The sequence below is a fragment of the Anas platyrhynchos genome, chromosome 12 (assembly GCF_047663525.1).
Source record: "Anas platyrhynchos isolate ZD024472 breed Pekin duck chromosome 12, IASCAAS_PekinDuck_T2T, whole genome shotgun sequence".
Classification (NCBI taxonomy): domain Eukaryota; kingdom Metazoa; phylum Chordata; class Aves; order Anseriformes; family Anatidae; genus Anas; species Anas platyrhynchos.
In genome coordinates this window covers 10,163,859-10,187,602 of record NC_092598.1, presented here as the reverse complement: position 1 = coordinate 10,187,602, position 23,744 = coordinate 10,163,859, and the positions used below count along the sequence as shown (strand labels likewise).

Here is a 23,744-nt window from a genome sequence, read left to right as displayed (position 1 = left end):
TCACACAAAATGAGTATTTTTGTTAACTAAGCAAGAGTTAAGCCCTGTAGGTAGACTAAAATCATGTACCACTATGAAACTCCCAACAATATGATTTTGTAGAAGGAAATTACTGTGCTGGACAGGATCAGTTTTAATTTAGATTTCTGCTAGACTAATGAGGTAATCTTGGGTCAAGCTTGGGTTAGAAAAAAGACCAATCTAGCCCTTGACTCAATTCTAATTAATATACATTCTACTTAAGCAGGAATAAAAACAATTTGACTCAACTGGAAAGCATTACGTCCATTCCTTTGATCCCATGGTGTCTTCTTTGTCCATTACCCAGTTTTCTAACTCTGTACAGCAAAGGTAACACCACACCTCATCTTCAGCCAAACACCTGCCATCACTTCTGCTCCAACCACAGGAAAACAGGTTGGAAGTGTCATGGACTTCAATTTTACAAAAGTATATGCAAATAGTTCCGCCAAACAGTAAGACTACTGTTGCATGAAGCTCTTAAATACTTCCAGAATTCATGTAGGGGTAAATACATTATCCTTGGAAACACGGGAAACTTTTTTGGCAATACCCACTATCTTTAAACTAATACCCAATTTTGAAGATCTACACACTGAGCTTCACATGCAATAAATTTGTTACTAGCTATAGTTAAACCTTGTTTCTTCATGAGCAGTATTTGCATATGCAAATATAACACTGTTCCTCTCCTGTCCTTCCCAGGAGTTCACAATCAACTCCAGTTATCAAAATTTGTGACTGTTATCACAATATATCTGTACATCTGAAGTAATCTCTACTCAAAAGGAAAAAATACATTTAACATAAAAGCAGTAAGCTTGATAACGCAGCAGGATTTTCATGAAAGTATTTTGACTGATAACGACAAGACCACTTCTTTCTAAGATGCAAGTTTAATATTAACATTTAAAGGCACAGCAACAACTTTATAACTTCAGGAGAATCTTGTACTCTAAAGACAAATCCACAGCAGTGTTGCACAGACTTAGTACTGAAATAGTGTTAGCACTTTTCTGGGTACAAACAATAAAACTGTGGAAAAGGGAACATGTAAACAAAGTGACTGTTAGATAACCTCCTGCATGTATTGACAGAACCACTGGCATTCCTTCTGTATCATGGCCACAGCATTGGTAACCTGATGCAGTAAAACATTTATGAAACAACCAAGTTCTGAGGACTCTTTGCTGCCTATATATTGCTGTATTTCAGTTGCAGTATTTCATTACTTCAGCTATCATCCTCATAGTTTTTCTTTCCTTCCATCTACCGACCCTCAGATGGGTTACAGAGCTAAATGGAAGTTTAATTCAAACTTATCTCTGTCCAAATGCTCCATGTCTCAGTGGAATTTTTATAAGAAACCTTTTAAGAGAAGATGGTTGCTTTTGAATCAATACTTGTATGTCAGTTGTGATATAACAGAAGGCGTCAGATATCTCATCACCAAATACACTGAATTACTGGTACAATCTATAAGTACTTTAGTTTCACTAAAAAGGTGAATAAATGAACTTACCAAAACAAACAAAATCCTTTTCATTTGCTTCTCATTTCAATACTGCCTTTTGAAAACAGGGATAACTGCAGTAGACTATTATTTAAATATTTTACAAGAAGCCACTCCTATTGAGTTGATAAATATTAATATTGTGACAAGAAGTTATTCTGAATAAAATTGTTTTCATAATATAATTAAATATATAACACTCAAGTTTCAGTACTTCTGCGAAGAGAATTTATGTACTTCTGTGGGGTTTAAAATTTCAAAGGCAGTTTTAGAACTATGTAAGATATACATCATGAAATCTACATATTATGTACACATTTCATTAGCATTTTTAAGTGAGAGAAGGATCCTATGGCTTCTTACAGAACTCTCTCTCTGAACAGCCCAGATGTTTTTGCACGTACACCTCAGCAAAGAACACTTTTCTAAATTTAAAACTTAAATAAACAAGTTTCTAGTTACAGAAGACACTGCAGACATGGGGGATGACAGCACCCAGGTGGAATGGGTTCCACAATGATGCAGGACTATGGAAAAAACCTGCCCCTGGTCAGCTTATACAAGAACTGGGTACTTCCAAAGCTCCTCGCCAGTGTAACAGTCACAGCAGCAACCTGCTTAAATACATGCTACTGTTAAAGGACTACATCTAACTGTAGAAAGATGGGCTATCAGCACTGATAAAGGTATGTAAATGGACTGTCTTCTGGCTTCCCATGAAATTAGTAAGGCTTCTATTATGAATATCAACAGGTTTGAGATTTCACTTGCATGCTTAACGAGTACATCTGAGAATAGATTCATCTGAGAGTTATCCGAACTGATCTAGGTCCTGGATACATGCCCAGGCATTTATGGTGTCTGGTTTAAATTTTTATTATTATGCAATATTCTTGGTTGGTGATGACACAAAGATTTTAACCAAGTTAATCTTTCAGGATCAACAAACTCAGCTACTTCACTCTTAAATTAAAAGATTTTTAGCCAACAGATACTGAATATGTAGAAAAATACCCATGATAGAAAGGACGTTTAGGATCTTACCTCCTCCATCTCTCTTTCAAGAGATTTATATTATTAATTATTAGATGTTTACTCAATTATTCCTAATCTTAATCTATTCCTGCTATCAGTTATATGGCTTGTTTTATGTCCTATTTAATGAACCCTTTTAATAGAAATTAGGGAACTCATTTTCTTTAACTTGCATTTGTGACTTGTGACAGTATTCTTCCAACAGACAACATAAATCAAAGTGTATTTTCTAAAACCTAATTTTAAAAGCTTTAGTCATGCAGTATGAAATAGACATTGCTCACAAATTATGTTATTTCTTATATCAAGTTGTACTGAGAGTTATATGTTTCATAATTTGTTTAAAAACAATGTAAATAGTTCCCTGAAATAGTCTCAGTGGAAAATAATTTCACTAGTTAAATAGGTTTACTATTAAAATCATGTAATGTCCACTACAAAATCATAGAAAGCTGTAGCAATTTAAAAGTGTGAAAGTAAATGGAGAGTTTTAAGCAACATAAACCCCCACAGGCACATTCTCCTACTGCTTTCACTCAAGTCCATTTGAAACAGGCTAACGCTAAAGCAAAATAAGTCAATCAAACTGAAATAAGAGTGGGTTTGTACTGATTTAACTAAAACAGTGCAAGTCTGTGTGTGAATGAAACCTGCCTGTTATGTCTAGTTTCTGCAGTAAGACCATACGTAGATGGACCTTCTGTTTGTTTTGGTAAGTATTTAAACACAATTTAAACTTGGTTTATGCAGTTTGTTTCAAACAATATACAGAGTAGTCTGAGGTCTGGCTAATAAATGGAATATGATAGAGTTACTGAACAAAAATAAAACCATCGTCATTCTACCAATCTCATTTCTAAACTAACTTCCTCCCTATGACTTTTGTCTTCAGTAAATATCTTGAAGCTCACTTAGGACTAGTTTTTTTCCCATTATGGTCTACATTATCTTTCTTAGACTTCATACGTTGGTTACATTTGTTTTAGATATTCACCCATTTCTATGTGGCAGGGATCCAGGATATAGTACTAATCACACACAGTTTTGGAGAGGACCATTCCAGACTGCTTTGTTAGCAGAAGGAATGCAGTGGTGTCACTGTTCAAATGCAGGCACAGTATGAAGCCTATAACATTATATGTTTCATAATAATGAAATTATCAGCTGCTTTGCTGATAAGAAAATTATCAGACAATTGTATCACTGAATATGTAACACAAGCTAAAAATGTTGTAGATTTTTTTTTTTGGATGTCCTCTTTATGCTTCCTAAAGCACAACCTAGGAGCCACTTTACCACTGGCCAGAAGAATACCTGAGCAGCAAGGGTCTTCAGGCAATATTTGAGACATCACAGAAATGCAGTTTCAAATTCAACTTATTATCAAAGCTGGAAGTATTATATTCATCTGCTCATTCAAAACCTGGAAGAAACCTGTTTTCTCTCTCAGTTACTGGTCATATGCATATTTAAGAGTAGTCCAGTTGGCAGTGAAGTTTTGAAATTTATACAATTTCGTACAAGTAGATTCAAAACTTTTAATTTCAAATAACAAAGCTATGCAAAAGACCCTCTAATGAACTATTTGTACTATAAAATCCATTTTTGTGTGTGTTTGTTGTTTCTTTTAATTTCATCAATGCAACTAAGGGATTGGCATATAATCATTATCCAATGCAGAAAAAATATAAAAAATATTAAACTACAGCCTTGTCAATCCCACTTCCCCTTTGCAGAAGTTAACACAGAAGAATATGATTTTATTAAATATATTTAAATATTTTAGGTGAAAGTCTCTAAATTAGCTGAAGAAAGAGACTTAGAACCCTAATTACTAAAAACAGAGACATGCTTATATTTCTTATGGTTTCAAATATGTGGAATGAAATTCAACTTCAGAGAGAGGCAAGGTGCCAGAAAATTATACACTTTCATTAGAAGGGTGGGAAAAAAGGCAGGGCTAAGGTACAAAAGAATAGGGTGCAGCACTCAAAACAGAAAACCTAGTACTCTGCACTTACTCAAACACGTTATCGTATCCAGGAACACCACTACTTGAAAATCACATATCACTTTGATCTGAGCATTTTTACTTAGGTTACCACCAAAATATTCACTACCTCTTTATTAATACCATTATTACGTACAATACAATTTCATACACATGCTTTTATTCATATGTCAGCACCATGTCACTCCCCCTAGTGGGTAAGAAATGCAGCTTGTATGGAAATTCCAAATTTTCATACCAGGGAGAGGTAATCCCACAGTCACACCAAAAGCAATAGCCCCGGCTAGAGTGCAAATCTTCCATCACAGCTATAAAGAGAGCCACTATTTCATTCTGACTATTAGGAAATGTGTTTTTCTAGTCCTGGAATTTGCCTTTGCTTCTCCAAGTTTCCAGTGACCAAAAAAGAATTACACCGAACAGAAATACTGCATTTATTTCTAGCTTGCTTTCACTTCCAGCAGCATGGTACTTCTAGTACTCAGCTCAAATGCAAGTTTTGCCTGCCATCAGTTATTTCCACATATTTTCAAATCTGAGTCTTCCTTTGCATATACTGGCCACGCACTAAAGTAGTATTAAAATGCTGTGTCTTTTCCTGCCAAATTACGTTGTTACTCTATTTCATTTGAATACTTGACAAAGCCAACACTGGAAACACTAAGGCATGGCCTAAAGTTTACAAGAACTCATTTCTGCAAATCTTACTATGTAATCACATAATGAAAAAAGACAAAACTCAACTATGTACTTGGATTTTTTGTCTGCTACGTATATAAACTCTGTGTAGCTAACGGAACTACAGAATACTGCCAGAAGAGAAACAAAACAGGAAGAACAGGTCAATAGAAAAGAACTTGTTATATGCATTTTTCTGTATACATTACCTTCTAATGTATCATTATTACCTTTTAATGCATATACCCAAATAAGTTAGCTAAAGAAAAAAACAGCATGAGTTTGCTGTATATGTTGCTGCTAATTTTTTTAAAACAGAAATGACTTTCAGCTGATAGATATTTTAGTCTTTTTAATTGGTTTAAGTCACAACTTGATCCTAAGCTATAAAATGCCTTAAGCAAAGGACAGCCACTCTCATTTACAGCAAATTAAAGTACTCAGTACTTCACTAAATGTTACTCTAACAATAATGTATCAAAACTTCAACTGAAATTATTTGATAATTTTTAGATTATTCTAATGTAGACTGATGAGTAAACAGCCTAATCCCACCACAGAGAAAATGACTGGCAATTACCTTACTTGAAAGACTGTTGCCAGAACAAAATTGTTAAGTAACACATTTCTGAGAAAGTGACATTTTACAAAAAGACAAAGGCATATATTTTCCACCAAAATCTAATGCTGCTGTCATCAACAACCCAACAAAAGCTACAGCTACCTAAAATGGAAATGAAAATGTAATGTATGGAAATATTCTCTTATAAAATCTCCTTAGGCTTCACATGTATTAATGTATTAGTTTGCAAACATTAAGATCAAAGGCAAAGCAACAAATACATCCTAAAAAGTTTTTAGTCAGATTTTTATTAACGATATACAAGTAGCAAGGCATAAAAAATTAATATGTTCAAGCCTTGAAATGTCAAGTGTAATGATCTCTAGCTCTGCTTACCTCCTTTGCTTTTTGTTTCAGTCTAGCTTGCTCTGGGTCTTCTTGCCTTGAGCGACTCTACATGTTTAAAAAAAAATGGGGAAAAAAGGTTAACAGATGGTTTAAGAACCCCTCATCTGTTGCAGTAAGTTAAAAAATAGCAAAGAAAGGGGAACAAGACACAAGGTGTGAAAGATGGGTTGCTTAAATTCATAGAAGTGCAATTTCAAACCTGTAGGCCTCACCAAAAAGACTGTTAAATATTCAGTTGTAAATAAGACCTACTCCAGATTTATTTTATTTTTTTTTTTAAAAAAAGCACTAATACTATGTTTTTCCCAATTTCCATAATTCCAAGAGTGGAATTGACACCCTTTCCCCTATCTGATCTTTTTAATTTAAACCCCTCATAATCAATCATTTAAAAATAATTTACAGTTCACAACTCAGTTTTTTTTTTTTTTTAATCTGTTGGCACAGAACATGCAGAAAACAGTTGTAAAATCACCCTCTCAGATAGTAAGCCTTCACAAATAAAGATGTTACAGTCTGTATGAGCTTGCTTTGAGTACAGAATAGAAATGCATGCAAAATTCAACTCATTCATGTACTACTACTAATATTAAAGATGATTAATGTTGGTATTTTTTAAACAGAACACATAATACTATATAGCACCTTTTATATTTTCTTTCAGGAATGGGAACAGCTCAAAAAATGCATTAAGAATAACCATTTAAGTGCAGTAAGAACCCATAATAGTACATATCTGCAGATATACATTGCTTTACAACCAGATGTTAAAACTACTGAGTTTTTATTTATGCTCACTAAGTATACCCAAATCGAGGAAATTCAAAACTTCAGAGGTCGATAATATATGCATTATTATACTACTTTAATTGTATAATTTCTCGGTTTTCAGAAAAAGTTCCAAAGAAAGTTTTAAGAAGCTACAATAAAACTTGTGACATCCACAGAAAACTGTTGTCCCAGACACCTGACAGATGTAATTGTTTTATTTCAGTATTTCTTGGAGATTTAAAGTGATATTATTTACACAGTCCCTAAATGAATAAAATTCCTATGTCCTCTCCTTTTTCTGCCTCTTTCTAGGTTAAAGAGAGACCTGAAACTTGGAAGTGTGTTCATTTGTACACTTACATAGGCTTATTTTTTTCCCATTGTTTGAATTTTTCATAACATATTCTTTTCAGAAGTTAAAAACTCATGAAGAAAACCAAAGCAAGGTATGTTTTAAGGGTAGAGGGACATATTATATTGATGACTTACCTGGAGAGAACCTTGGCTATGTCTTGGCAGACAGAGCAACAATAACTCAGATTTCTCTATCCTTTATTTACCCTTTTTAAAATTTATTTATTGAACTGAGATTATTTTTTCACCTAATATAGCACACACATACAACACACTAATAGAGCACGTCCAAATTAAACAATAAAGGGATCTTTAGAAGATGTACTTAACTCTTCCAATGTGCACCTTAGCTTCATTTTACACCACCACCTACTAGTGACTTTGTGCCTGTTAGCATAAAAGGTGGTTTGACAGGAAAGCGTTTGGAGTACAGTAATGAGAAATTAAAATCTGTAGATAGCTAATGACTGAATTAGGCTCTCATGTAAGTTGTGCCAACCAAGAAAGAAACTCCAACTTTATGTAGACTGAGATTGCTTCTAACTGCTGTGGTCAGACAAAAAGAAAATGCAGCTAATCTGACCTCATTACTGTTTAAAGAACAAAAATACACATATTCAGGAAATTATGTGGATATGCCAGAGAGCTGGGACTCTATTCCGTAGAGTAATTACTTAGAACTTGATTATATTTTTACCTATCGAGGTGTGTATGTGCTATGAGTTGCTTCTCTAGGAGATGGATTTGGGTAAGTATTTAAGAACTAAGCTGAATTACGTCCTTGCTCTGTCACTTTGTGGTGACAGTACAATCATTGTGTGCCTCAGTTTCTCCAATATGCTGCATGGGAAATCATATTTAGCTCTTTCATGTTTTTTGATGATAAATTTATTAAAAGTACAACGAACTTCTATTGCCTTCCAAGTCTTGCAGTGAAAGAAGTACAGAGATACAAAGTGTATTCATACTACTGTATGAAGCTGAATCATTTGCCAAATGTAAAGCACAAGTTAAAAGCACTTCAGCTTAAGGAGAAAGCATGAAGTCCTTGGAGAATCAAGCTGAGACTTCTAATATTGTTACCAAGTTTCTACAAGAAAGAATCCTGGAAAACATACCAGATCTATGTTGCATTTAGGGACATTGTGAGAAAAATCAAAGCAAGAGATACAAAATAACATCTACATTTCCTGGGCTCAATAAGTGAAGGGAAAAACTTTACAAAGTACTACAGGTTTAAAAAATATATTTTTTTTAAAAAAGCATTTTTTACATTTAATAATTTTTTTCTTTGGTTGGTTAGTTGTTTTTCAGGAATTGACCAAATAAAAGTAGATCTGGAGTTCAGGATAATTGGAGAAAGCAGACCTTGAAAGTAGGCAAAAAAGCAAAGCAGATGTATTCTGTGTAAACTTCTAGTTTATTCATAACAAATTAATAGAAATTGTTACTTGGATGAAAATGGCTATCAGCTACTGAGTGACATTAAATACAAGGATTTAATCACTAATGGTGAATCAAAATACTGATTCCGGTATCAGTATCAAAATGATGATACTGGTGATGCTAGATATATAAACCCAGATTATAAAGTGTTAAGTGTGATTACTGGTGTAATGATCACACTAATAAAATAACGGAATTTTAGCTATCAGTTTCTTTTTGTGTTCAGATAAATTTTAATAGTTTTCCAACTGAAGACTGTTGAGAATAAAATGCTTTCTTGATGACTGTCATGTCAGTTTGGAAATCAGTAAACTAGAGAAATAAAATCATCAGTATATGTAGACTAAAGTGTGTTAGGAAAAGAAAAAGGATAGACAATAACAATTTTATTAATTCCTCATTTTATCATCTAATATAACTTACAAAAGGCTTCTTCAATGCTGATGTAACACAGATTAAAACAAATACAGCAAACAAAAATGTCAAACTTAATAGAGGTGCATAGATAAGCTTTAAAAATGTCACTGGCTTCTCTTTACACTCCATTCCACACATAAGCATCTTTTCCTTCCTCTGAAGAGTTTGAACAAATTTGCTGTTACTCAGTTCTTGTAGCTCTTGCCTATATCTCACCATTTTTATTCACCAAATATTTTAATATTTGAGTTTCATTGAGCTACTGCCTAATTGTTCTTTTACTTTCATTCGAGTTTCAATTTTTTCTTCAAAGACATCTCATTCTCTTGAGTTTGTCTTGCTTTCTCCTTCGCCTGTAACTTCCAAATGTTAATATGCTGCATCTCACTTGCTTTGTCAAACATGTTTTTCCAAAATCCTTTAATGCACCAATGCCCGTTTCCTCTAAAGCTTCAGAAGCACCCACCACTCACATAATTTCAAGGAGTTCATCATGACTCTACCCCACCCCTCACTATTTTTCTCGTCTATATCTGTAAATAAAGAAAGCTAGGTTTATGTAATACATTTTCATGTTGGTGAATAAACATCCTTAGAAGCAAGCCAGCTTCCCATAGTAATTTTAGAGAAACCTAGGACTGATCATAACCAGATAACATACTTTTAAATACATTAAATGCTGTCTCCTGCTGAGAACATATTCACCAAACCAGGTTTGTTAACATTTCTCCTAAACATAAGCTACTTTTATTAGACCAGACAGCCTGATATTTTAATTGTTAAGAATGAAAGTGCTTTGTGTTAGAGAACTTGCTATCTTATTTATCTGAAAACTGCATAGATCACATTAGCTCTATGGAAATATCAGACTTTGAAAGTATGAAAAGCAGCATATGTTAAATGTGTGTATTCAAAACACATTAGAAATATTGGGCTTCATTTACATGATACCAAATTCCCTAATGTTCCAAACCTCAGTTTTTCTCATTGCTTGTGTTAAGAAAGAATGCCACAAAAACAGACATCTAATTACACATGTAACAGAGTAGTTCTAAGAAGTGCATTTTGTATTACATACAATGGTCTTAAACTAGAAATCAAAAGTATTTTTAAAATAATATCTTTACAACTTCAACGTAATACATGCAAAAAATATATTTTTTAAACTGGGGTATACTCTCTGCATCTATGCAGATGGGCAGACTAACAGTCCTTCTGATGTGTAGAACTAGGACCATTATTCAGTATTTTGTTGTAATTTGTAAAATCAAAGCTGCACTATTGCTACATTTCTTCCTCAGTAATAACAACAACAAAAAGTTTTCTGTTAGATTTAGAATAATTTTGAAGTCTTCAGCTTGTTAAACCCGTGTTTGAAAAGCTCTCAGGGTTTCTCTTCCTAGACACATGTTTGTTGCCTGCATTTAGCAACACCTGCTCCTAGTTAAGGCACCCACAGCTCTACTCACCCTTCCCAATACATATACTGGAAGTCTTTAATGCTTCAAATTCATCTTTTTTCATTAAATAAAGTTAAGAGTCACAACTGCAGGTGCTGTACTATGGAGAGGCACTGCTGTGCCAACAGTTTCAATTTTAAACCTATTTTTCCCCATTGATGACATTAGAACTTCACCCACGGCTGTACCAGCTTATAACTTTCACTTTTAATTAAAGAAATTAAATTGGCAACATGAAACACTTTGCTTTCACATTAGCTTTGTTAATAAAAAGTGAGAGTTAAAAGCAGCATAGCTGAGGGTAAAACCCTATTCAGAGCTACGACCACAGCAAGGTGGAATGCAAGAGTAGAGGTCTAAAAGAAGATTCATTTTAAAATCATTAAAATTGAAGTAACAAATTTTTGAAAATTATCTCAACACAATAATTCACTCTTTGCTCTCCTCTCATCAGAAGTGAGTTACAAGTTTCAGTTCAGAGAGCGCTTCATCTCACAAAAAGCTGCATTACATCAACTGTACTCTCAGAAGAGAAGGAAATGATTAAATTGGCATGACGACTGAACTCATCTCACGCTCAGAGAGATAGCCCCTTCAAGTAATGACAAGGAGGTGCACGTGACAGCGCAGTGCAAGGAAATCTGCATTGCCAAGTTTCAGTGATCTCTCTCCAATAAAAAGCACTTCCATCTACGGTGCAATCAAAATCTGTATCATCCATAAATACTACTAAACTTTGAAACAACATAAAAAAAAAATCCATTTACTTAATTATACTTTTTACAGAATAGAGGCCACAAAGCTCCTGTGATAACTGTACTTAAATTTTAAGAACTCCAAACCAGACAGGCTTGTGTTACTAAGAGAAAACACTCAAAATAATACACCAATAGAATGTATATACTGGAAAAGCATCACAATAAATTTGATAATAAACAGGCATTTAGCCAGCTAGAGCAGATGAATTAACACAGTAATTTTAATGTTATCAGCTTTATTATAAATTATACCATAGAAGTATTATTTCTTGATTTTCTGAAAACAAGGATAACCCCAAGCTGCGTGTCTTACATAAAGAATCTCTCTCCAAACACAAATTCATAAATAAAATCAAAATAGAAAAATCCAATATGAACTCCTATTCTTCCTGCTGCCAGAAATATTTCCACGACTACCTCAGAACCAGAACCTCATTCTATTTGACACACAACCTACATTTTCCCGATTTTGGAAATAGCTATGAAAGCAGCAAGGGTGAATAGCTATGAAAGCATTTTTTACTATAGCAAGACCTGCGCTCTGTGTTTTTAGAACATCTACACAACACACACCATGTCAAACGTAAAGGTAAACTCCTCAAGTTATTTCAGTCTGGCTTTTGACCTTTCTGCTGTCTTAAGACTTTACTTAGCTCTTTTTCTGATTTCCCATACCAGCCACCAAAGACAAAGTCAAAAGGCCCCTGCTTCTGCACACATGTGGAAACAATGGCTAGTGGGTTCTTACTAGGAAGAAAAAAAAAAAAAAAAAAAAAAAAAAAAAAGGAGAGGCGTGAGTCTCCCAAATATTTTCTTTAAAGAAAGTCCACCTTGCATATGTATATGCATATACATACACACACACACAAGATGCCCAGATGCCTCTCCTTTTGCCATTATTCCTTTACCCCGTTATTCATTTATCAGGAAGATAATCCCAAAGTAATGATAATCAAAGTAGTTGTAGTATCTCCTTGTACAGCTTCTGTATTTAACTCATCATACCTGAATGTTTTAAACAGGAGCTGTCCTAGCAGATGACAACTTTGGATCTCACAGTTTTGGTGATCAATATATCTTGAAACACTTTTATTAGAAAAGTATTGCTAGAAAGTAAATCAAAAACTCTTTGGGCCATACGTTCTATGTTGGTATACATACATTGTGGGTCATGATGCAAAGACCCCTACCCCTGAGGAATATGAGATCATGCTAACTCCTGAAACCGTATAGTCTTGTTTTTTAGTTAACTAAAAAAAATTAAAGATAAAAATAAACTATACAGTGCATTGCTACTACACAGTATACCTTATGAATCTTCCTGTCAAGTTTGTCTTCCTCCAAAATACCTCACTGGAAAGTGAACATCAGTCATTATTTTTCTAAGCTTGTGGTATTAAGTTTCTATTTCTCAACTACTTTCCAGGCATAGTACATAAGATGTCCTATTTGCTCACTTACCAAGACAAATAATACTGCTATTTTGCTTTAAAAATACTCCTGCAGCTCCACAATTATTTTTAATTTGAATAGTATTTTTTCTCAGAAGGACAAAATTTTTTCAAATGTTTTTGAAGCCTAGGATCATTTTTATCTGGTCTCCCCATCTGATTTTCTCTTTCATTCTTCCCAAGACATTTCCTGAAGCAAAATCTACCCCATTGTGTTATTTACAAATTCTACACTCATATCCTACTGTAACAACTGGTTGCAGATCCATCGGAACACTAGTATCAAATATTTATCTCCTCTCCAAAAAGAAGCACAATCCAAAACACCAACAAAACGTTCAAAACCAAAACTTTCTGTAACCATCCTTTACATATCTTCCCGAATGCTTACACCCTACTGAATTCTACTGCAAAATTACCAAATTGGTATCAAGGCTTTCCAAAGATTCATGCAGACTCTTCCCTTCAGTTCAATCTGTTCCTTCATTTTCCGTCATTTGTTCCTAATGACGATGATTATTTTAGATTATGCACTCCAGTGCCCCAAATATTCCCTTCATCATTATCTTATTCTTTGTGAATACTTGGACTTTGGTTGCTATTAAGGCTTCAAAGTGTAAATACTTAATTAAAAAAGAACTTTCATTAAGCAAGTTAAACCTGTGCATGCTGTTCCATACTAGACAATAAGGCTAGGTACCACTAGTAGGTAATTTTGGAACTTCTAAAATTATTCTGCTGAGTTTCTTTATAAACTTGTTGTAAAATAACATGTCAAAACATGTGCAGGATAAAAGATCACCGTCTAAATGGCACATTAAGAAGCTGTAGTTTATATATAGATATGTATATGTGATTTTTAGATTTAAGCATTTATAGAAAAAACAGAAACACACATTTCACCTTGAAATCCCAACCTTTAAGGGTACAACATTATCAAGGTGACAACAATGCCATGATATGTGAAACATCGTTGCGTAAGGTGTATTTCAGTCTTCACAGCCAGTTCACAGCCATTACCCACTTCACAGACACAAATATCAATCAGCTATCCACGAACAGACATGAAATGGTTACCTTCTTTATTACTAGCTATCAGAGCAGCTAGGGCAGATTTATATATATATTTTTTAACTGTTTAATAACTGTTTCCTTACAATTACTGCATCTTTTCCACAGTCTTCCATCTCCTTAGACAACTGAGATCACAAAAGACAAGGAAGTCCAAAATCCCAGTGAAGGATTTAATACATGAGAATTCAGAACAACATCTCAAACAGTTATCTCTGTTAATGTACAGGTGATCTTGCATTTGTGCAGCAACTTAGATTCTAAGGAAATCACGAACAACATAATATTTAAAATAAAAAGTTGTAACCTGACCATGTTCAATTAAATAATGCAGCTATATATGGATGAGTAGAACACCAAATATATGTATACTGGGACACTTACTATTTAAAATAAACAAATCAACAAATTTCAAACAAATTTCTAGAAACTCAGGAATGAAAAAGCCTCCAAAATCCATAATCATGTACTGAATTGTGATTAAATATCAAGATAGTAACCTATGATTTTCAAATGGCACAGAAACACTGGCATCTATTAAATTTCAAAGGCAATTCTGAAAATGTTTTCACCAAGTTTTGTTTTGAAAATGCTAGCCATTGTCTCCTGTACTAACAAGAATTCATCATATTCAGAAGTGTAATCTTCCTGAGAATACAGAAGCATTCCAGTCAGCTAGGTTTGGTGTCGTCATAAACAGTGTGACTTAGTAAATTAAAGGTGTGGTGTCACAACAATAGTATCTTTCTGTTATAAGAACTTAAATCCATTCCTGAAACATATTTCAAGAAAGCAAATAATTGTTTGAAGACTATGAATTGTTAAATAGTTTAAAAAATATAAGAAAAAAGATACCTTGGCAGCCTTTAGCAAGATTTCCCTCTCTTGTTCATCTTTCCTTTGCTTTTCTAAACGCTCCAACTGTTCAAAAAACTTTAGCTGTGATCGGACATCTGTAGCTTGTTCATACCACTCATCATCCTGTAAAGTAAGAATAATATTTTAGGAAAACATGCATTTTCATCAAGACTATGCATCTAAAGAAGACTAAGTGTTACACATTAAAATCTTTCCATTGTATTAACAACAACAAAAAAAAATTTAAGCTCAGGGGAATGAAGCCAGCCTAAAGTTAATTTTTCAGCTAAAATCCAATTATTTAATTAATATAACTTTATTTTTTTTCCTTTGGCTTAACACAGACCACTTGAAGCGTTTTTGTCTCAAGACACCATCCTAGGGAAAAGGAAGGAGGGATTTCAGACCACTGAAGCTGGTGAAAAATACTGGAAAGAAACAAAAGAATTGTTTCTTTTAGTAGAAGACGGTAGAATGTATCCATCAATTGCAGGAGAAGCTGTAGATTTAGGTAATAGACACAGTGGCCTTTACCTTTTAAATACATTTTTCTGTCCCAGAAAGGTTGATTCTTGTCACAGACCCCAAAGAAAAGTTTTCTTCTAAATGCCCTATATAATAAGTCCAACTGTGACCCACATTTGGGAAATAGGTGGACAAAGATTCAGTCCAAAACTGTTTGACCAAAAAAGTCTACTGTTTCTACATGAAGAATATATAAAGAAATATATATAAAGAAATCTAAGCACAGCTTAGACACAACACACAATTATGATAATTACCATCTTACTTTTATATCAGTTTAACAACTACTATAAACTTTTAAAAAAGTTTCTTTTTAATAAATAAAGGTGTTTGATTTATTTGAATTTCAAACTGGTTTTCATATTCTTAGTAAAATTTTCCCTCTGGTTTAGGACAACTAAATTATTTCAATTTTTTTCAAGAATAAAATCACTAGTAAGGGATTAGATTATCATTTTATATTGAAATGTTCTTTTTAAAGAGACTACCATTGTTTAATTTCAGTGAAGAAGTTATAGCTGAATTCTTTACTTACTGGTTTAAGACAAATTTGCTTTTTCCTCCAATTTGAAAACAGCCTTATTTCTGGCTTATCATTGTATTCTTTAGCTTTCTATGTTTTGGGCCAAAACTTTTAAAGTGTACTCTGATGTCAAAGCATTAGGATTTCTCAGAGCGAAAAACATGTGCAGTTACTATAGATTCCTATATATTAAAGCAATTTTGATAAAATCAATGGTTATCTTGGTCAAAAGAGAAGACATCAAGAATCAACAGTCTCGGTCACTATCCACAAGCAGAAACAGCTTAACAGATGTTCCATGCTAGACACTTCTGCACAGAAGGAGGAAAACATAATTTTACACACAAAATCTATTATAGAGAAGAAAGACATGTTTGGCAAGCAGTGTCATCATCACAACACTTTCTACTTGTTGAGGTAGATTAAAACTCAAAGAAAACGAACACAAAACACCTACTGTGTGCAAAGAAAAAAATCTTGCTACATTGCATCATTATATAATATCCAATGGCTTTATTTGCACACTTACTTTGTACGATTCCATGCGGTGCTGAGTTATCACCGTTACTTTTTCTATCACTGTTCTTAATCTGTTTTGTGTTGCATGGGAAATAAAAGTAACCACCTCAGCTGGCACATCAGTAATTCCTAATTTTTTAGCTAAAGCAAAGCAAAACAAAACAAAAGAAAATTAGCTTATCCCTCACAAAAGGAACTCTAAAGAAAAACTAAGACTTTATTTTCCTGAACAACAACAGATTTTTGACAGTGTATGCAGCTACATTCATTACCCCTTAAAAACAGGTGTGATTGCACTTCAAAGTTTGAAAGAGAAATCAGAGTTGCTTTTTTACCCCTCAGAAAGTATTTAAGAACTTCACTGCAGTTTATCCTCGTCTATTAAAACAAAGTTTAACAGAATATGAGGCAATTTGAGTTCTCAGTTCACAAGAAAAAGCAATTCCTTTATTTTCAGAAACACTAGTGCAGATTAATTTCAGTGTCAAGGAGATCAGGCTGCTGGCCCAAAGCATACTGTTGCATACTTCAGCCTACATTATTGACATACTACTGATAATAAAAATTAATTAAAAAGAAACTATTATTTAATTGCATATGAGGAAATAGTCACATTAACCACAGTTCTTGAAAGCACCCGTTGTGCCCCAAACACTGCTAACGGACACGTTTGTAGTTATTTCAACAGTTGAAACTTTGTGCCGAGTTTATATGAAAAACAACATTCTACAATCTAATGCATTGAAATATATAAAAACAAAACAAAACCACCTAAGCTACAGAAGCATGAGTATGGGTTGTACTTAAGAATTCCAAAACTCCTTAAAATAATTACTACATATTAGATATAAATTTGTAGCTACGTGAATACCTGCACCATAATAAGCCATAGCCCTGTGAAGATATAGACATGAGTAGTCCCAGTGGGACAAGCAGTTTCCTGCATAGAGAACCATGTGTTAACACACGCGTATTTTATATTCAAAAAATTCAGCAGATGCATTCTGTACTGATTGTTGGATTTGACTCACCATGAAGGAGTAAATATTCTGCTCACAGAGAATTAGTTCTCGAAATGGAACGTACATCTTAAAAATGTTTGTGTCACTCATTTGTGACATGTATACACACAACACTCCAGGAAATTTGTCTGAGGATATTTTGGGAAGTGTTCCCTGACCAGCAAATTAGAAAAGTCATCTTCATTTGTGGGAGGGGATCCCCAAACAAACGCAAACGTGAGAGGCCTCAAAAGGTGTGTTTGCTTCAGGATTCATTACTATCTTTCTTCAGCCAAATTCAAGAGTGAGAAACCCTCTCACATCTAAAAAATGAAGACGAGTAAGTCTCACCATATGCACACAGAGACTTTTTAGTCAGCGAGGTGAGCTGAGAGGAGTTGGCATCGCCCTGGGCTCCTGTCAGCGCCGGGCCGGGCCTTGCCCCTCCGCCAGGGGGAGCTGAGGCCTCCGCGGCCCTGGGGCGCCCATCAGGAGCCTGCTGGATTCAGAGCGACTGCAGCCGGGCCTGCACCAAGCCTCCTGAGAGATTATGTTTCCTGCAGCTCTCCCTTGCCCCTTTTTTTTCTTTTTTTTTTTCTTTTTTTTTTTTGATCTGCAGTGTCTATTTAAATGTATATTTTATTACATCACTACAGTACATCACTCCCCCGCTTCCCAGAGCTGAATTCTCTGTGTCATGTATTTCTGATATTAATTTTTTTAATGATTCTTTGAAGTTGTTATCTCTTAAACTAACTTAAGCCATCACTGACTTCATATTGTACATGATACCTTAAGGATTTTAGCAATATGTATATATGCTTTTTAACAGATTTTTGCTTTATCGCTAAAGAAAATTACATCTTTCTTGGTGCCCAATTTGTCCCCTGTAATAGAGATGGAACTCCACTGAAGTTGCTGAAAGCTGAACATATAATGGAAAGCAGACATACGCATTAAGATCCCAATGCTGCAACCGTTACTCATGCAAATTAAGTCCTTGAAGTCAGTAGGACTATTCATATTGGTAGGACCTATTTGTGCAAGTCAGGCTTGTGATATCCAGAACTATTTGAGCATGCACCATTTTATTATGCAAACGCATAAGCAAAGCTATCAATCAAAAAAAAAAAGAAAAAACTAGCCTGAAAGATAAAGTGCAAGTAAAAAGGGAAATTTAATTACATAGTATCTAGAAAAGAAGTTAGCCATGGAAAATTCTGCCAGGTATTCTGGTTAAGAGTATGAATGAATAATTGTTAAAATAATAATTCTTTGAATTTCAGCAGTTTAACTACAGCTACACAACTTTTCTGAACACATGTAATGCTTTGAATTTAATTAATAATGCTTTCATAATAAAGACTTATCACCATCTTGCATTTTTTTCATGATAAGTTTTCCTAATTTTAAGCACTTCTGCTCTAAGTCAACTCAGCCATTATGTGGTTTGTTTTGCCTGTAGAACTTCATCTATAATCAAAGGCACATTCACTGAAATGCCTCCTTCCCAAAGATTCTTGTCCTACACCCTCTTCATCATTTATTGCCTCGGCAATAAACCAGTGAGACTTTCTGCTCCTGAAATCCCTCAACACAATATTCTAAAACCTAGAAAGCTACCTGAAGGCCAGTCATGAATGAAGTCTCTCAGGATTCTGTGCTGGGACTTATCCTTTTTAATATCTTTTTCAGTGACAGAGAGGGAAACAGAGCATCTCCATGAAGTTTGCAGGTGACACCACATTGACTGGTGCCATCAGTGTATTCAAGGGAAGGGCTGCCAGTCAGAAGGACCTGATGAGTGGGCCAACAGGAACTTCATGAAATTCACAGGGGACAAATGCAAAGCACTGCACCTGGGATGGACTAACTCTCTGCAACGATTCAGGCTAGGGACTGCCTGCCAGAGAGTAGCAGGGTTGATGGAAGTATGTGAAAAACTGGTGGGCAATTAGCTAACCATGATTCAACAACGCATCCTTGCTCCAACAAAGACAGTTTAGTTGGTTGCACCAAGAGCAAAACAATAGCAGCTAGTACATCATAGGAACTGACTATTACTTTTCATTCAGCCCACAACTCGAATACTGAAGTCAGTTTTGGATCTCCCTGTACAAGAAAGATTTGGAAAACCTGTGTCCAGGGAAAAGTCACCAAGATTGTTACAGGGTTGGACTATATGATTTGTATGATCAGAACCTGAGGGATCTCAGTTTAAGGGAAAAGTAATGGACAAGATGGAGTCCAACTCTTTACTGAGATGCCTGCAGTAAGGATGAGAAGTAAATTCATAAACTGAAACAGTGGAGGTTCTGACTAGACATAGGAAAGAATTGCTCATTAAGTACTGGAACACCTTGTACACCGAAGCTGTAGAATATTCCACCCTGCACATCTTTAAGACTCAGCTGGACAAAGCCCTATACAACCTAGTCTGAATTTCATATAGATATAAACAAAACCTTGCACTAGATAACCACTCTCTTCCAACCTGTATAATTCTATGATACCTGTTCCCCCCTTGAAATAGGTCCAATTTCCTCCCATATTCCTGTTACCCCTTATTATCAACAATATCCTTAGCTCCCTCATACATCTAAGATCACCCCCTGGCATGTCTCCCAGCCCAGTTTTGTCCAGCTTGCCAGCTGGGCACAGCCAGCCCACCCTGAGGCAAGTCTGTACAAGAGTGCTGACTGGCAGCCAACCAGTCAGAAGAGCAAAAAGAAAAAAAAAATAAATTGATTTTCCCCTCAATTGGAACACACACAAGGCTATCTAGCTGTTGATTTATCAATGGATTCAAAAACTATCTTCAGGGAAAGAGAAAGAAGGCAAATAGACGGCTCCATCATTTAAGGGTAGCTTTCTTTGGAAAGCAGGCTAAGGAAGAAAGAATACAACACAAATTTCCCCAAAAATGAATTAGTGTCAAGAAACCAGACTACAAAATGATAAATTTAAAAGTCAACTTGTCATCCAAAACATTCATCATGTGTGGAAGTATCATGTCTTCCCTGCTCTAAATTATATTAGTCAAAGTCCTGTTAGCATAGGACATCAGAAGCAGGGTACATTCCAAAGCTGCATACTACATGAAGATCTGGCACACTACTTAAATACCTGGATTGTACTTGGAGCAAAGATGAGAAAATTAGCAATATGCTCCTAAAACAACAATTTCATCTATACTTGGAAAGGTTGGCCTGGAAATACTCTCATAAACAGTCATGCATACCACCTTAGTGATTTTCTGACCAAAGAGAAGTTCTGATAACATTGTTAAGAGACTTCTTTTTTTACATTTTTTTTTCTTTCTTTCTGCTATTTCACTAGATTCTTAAAGCCAACTATAATTAAAGCAGCAAAAGCAGCAATAAGACACCATCTCATAAAGCACATAAAATGGCAAGAAGCAGAAAATTATTCCAAGCAAAGGGCTGGAAACTGTTAATGTATATACGTTTCTATATTGAAGGTTTAGCATCTTTTCCTTCATCATATATCTCCTCCTGAGCTTCATTCACTCCCATTTATACAAAGCATACTGGAAATCTGTCTGCCTTTAAAGGACAATAATGCCGATCTCAAATAGGAAATTCCCAAGACAGTTTCCTAGTGTGTGTAATTATTTTTCCCAATTTTAATTCAGGAAGTTTTCTTTTCCCTTCACAAGATTAATATTTGCGCAGCCCATTAAAATATCACAATAAGAAATAACTAAATTGATGATGACAAGGGAAAAGAAATATAATTTACAATTTTAAGAAATGTGTATATGCAGCTCTTTATATATAGATATTTAATTATATCATAAAACACAAATAACCTCATAAGTAGTTTATCTTTCTAACCACATCACTGGACAGTGGCTTTGACTACAGATATGTTTTAGGTCCTGGTCTTATATGCACTATCTGATCATTGCAAAAGCAGTCATAATACATATACTTACATTCATACAAACACACAAAATCCGAAGAGAAAATTAAGATTTTCTTAAAAAAATAATTAACTATTAAGATTAAACTAAGAATTAACTAAAAGAATTTCTATCAACAGACTGCTGTCACCATTTTTAAATAAAGAAATAAGAATAAATTAAAATAACATAATTGTTCCCTGCTTTTGTGTCTGTTCTCCTTAACATGATTTAAGGTTAGTAACGTGGACATCTTAACTTGGAGCTTTGTAACCCAAATTCTGCATTCTCAAGCAGTACAGTGCTACACACTTAAAACATCAGGAAATGCATAGTTTGAAAACAGTTGCATGCTTTTAAATAATACATTTGGTAAACATTTTTAACAACAAGCATAATCCTCAAATCTTTAAAATGACTTTAGCAATGTAATTCTGAACTTTTCCTAGAGCTATGATAAAAAACATCATCAAGGATGATAACAAAAACAGAGCTGAAGCAAAGCAATGCTCCAAGCTATAATTTTAACCAATCTCTTCACTTGGATTTGGCATAACTAAGGTCATGTTCTTCATTCAAGCATTCTTGACAGAACTCTGCTATATCAGAAATGTACAAGATCATCAAGAATTGATGACTGATAGCATGAGCACTTCTATTCTTTGTGTCAGGACTCAGCCTCAACTCCTCCTCTGAGGTATCAATTACTATTAAAGCAGTCAGCTGAGTCACACTATCATATATGAAAAATACAAGGAATTACAAATTAATACCCCCAAACTGAACAAATTTCTAATCTGACAAGCATTTATAGAACAGCACAATAAAGTCTGCCTATATATTATTTCATAATTACATGTTTGGGATAATTAGCACTAAACCATGCTTCAGTCAGCATTTAATAAAGCTCTACAGTATATGAGACAGCATATGAAGCAAGTGTAAGTATTGGAATATTTTTGTTACAAATAAACTATATTCTACTTAAAAGTTTGAGATATTGCAGTAGTTTCTATAAAGTCAGAACTTGTATATAAGTTCCAAAAACCTCGAGGGAATAAGCATTCAGCAATATTATTCTGGTATTGGCATATGTGTCACTAGTACAAGGTTGTTTTTTACAAACATAAAAGTACCTAAATCCTGTCATTGAAAACTTGCAGGTCCCAAGAACTGAAAATTCTGAAGAGTGATATCTGCTTACCTATCTGGGAGGTACTGGCTTTGCTGTGTTTTAAAAGTTTAATTCTATTTTATTGATCAAACAAACTGAAATAAATCATAAGGAGAGTACTGCCCTATTTGAGAAGCAGGAAAAAAATACTATCTTTGCAGATAGACTTTCAAAGAATCAAAAAGTTACTTTAATAATTTACACTTAAAGAGTCCTGACAGGATTGAGATCAAAGATAAAAAAATTATTTGTAAAACATTAGGTCTGACTGATTATTGATGTGATAAATTATTGAATGCCTGTAAAAAAACTCTTTATGTTTACACTTAAAACAGAAAAACCTCGAAGAACTGGTTTTAAACAGTTAAATAGCATATATTTAGGTCTTGAATTTGTCTTGTCCTTCAACACAAACACTGGGAGAGAGCATAATTAGTCTCTATTTGCCCTTAACCACAGGTCAGCCAGAACTGCAGAAAGCACTCACTGCTATCATTTAAATCCAGGAGCAACTTCTTAAAGTTTAAATTCTTTGTGTTAAATGTTGGCCCAAGCTGAAATTGCAACCAGATTTCTTAGGTCCGGGCCTCATCTGCTGTGACAGCTGGCCTGCACTGTGCAAGATGGAAACAAACCACAGAAGTACTTCCCCTTACATCACGGATACTCTTTATTTGTTTAAACTTCTATTTAACCTCCTTCAACAGCATCAGCTCTCAAAGAATGCCAAATCCATCTGGTCATACCTACGTACCCCAACCCCTGAGCATACATGTAAGTACTTGACTATGCCTTGGATTGCACCTGGGATTATAGGCTCAAGAACCCTTCCTCGTTCATCCCAACAAAACCACCACAGTTTTACAGGCTTCTGTCCCTCTGTAATCTTTCCCATCAGGAAAAAATAGGTACTGGAAAAACTACCCCCTAAATATCTGCAGCAAACTTCCAAAGCATTAAAATGATAAACTTCTTTAATAAATTCCATTCCTCCATTTTAATAGCATAAGGGGAAGGGATGACTTTATAGTTCTGCCGTAGGAGTCAACAGTGAAACATTTTAAAACACCTCCATCTCTGTAAAATTACACAACATTAAGTACAATGAGATCAGTTAAGAAGTCACTGTCCAAGGCTTACACTATACAGAAACTTCTGAAGGCTAACAGTTGAAAAAAAGTGAGGAAGAAACGGTGAGCAGTTCCCCATCTAAAACAACACAAGCAATATTTGTATGCCCTAAGACACACCATGTGTGGTCTT

The 23,744-nt window shown here is 34.6% G+C and overlaps 1 protein-coding gene across 2 annotated transcripts in view; it reads right to left on the bottom strand.

Annotated features, from left to right (window-relative positions):
* The window catches only part of LOC101804819 (transcription initiation factor TFIID subunit 4), a 142,404-nt gene that overhangs the window by 65,036 nt on the left and 53,624 nt on the right, over positions 1–23,744 (bottom strand). For both annotated transcript variants that reach the window (XM_038185292.2, XM_038185293.2), the window contains exons 11-13: positions 16,392–16,522; positions 14,812–14,937; positions 6,217–6,273 (exon numbers count right to left, since the gene is read on the bottom strand). In XM_038185292.2, coding sequence (XP_038041220.2) covers positions 6,217–6,273; positions 14,812–14,937; positions 16,392–16,522 — 314 coding nt within the window. The remainder of the gene's footprint in view (positions 1–6,216; positions 6,274–14,811; positions 14,938–16,391; positions 16,523–23,744) is intronic.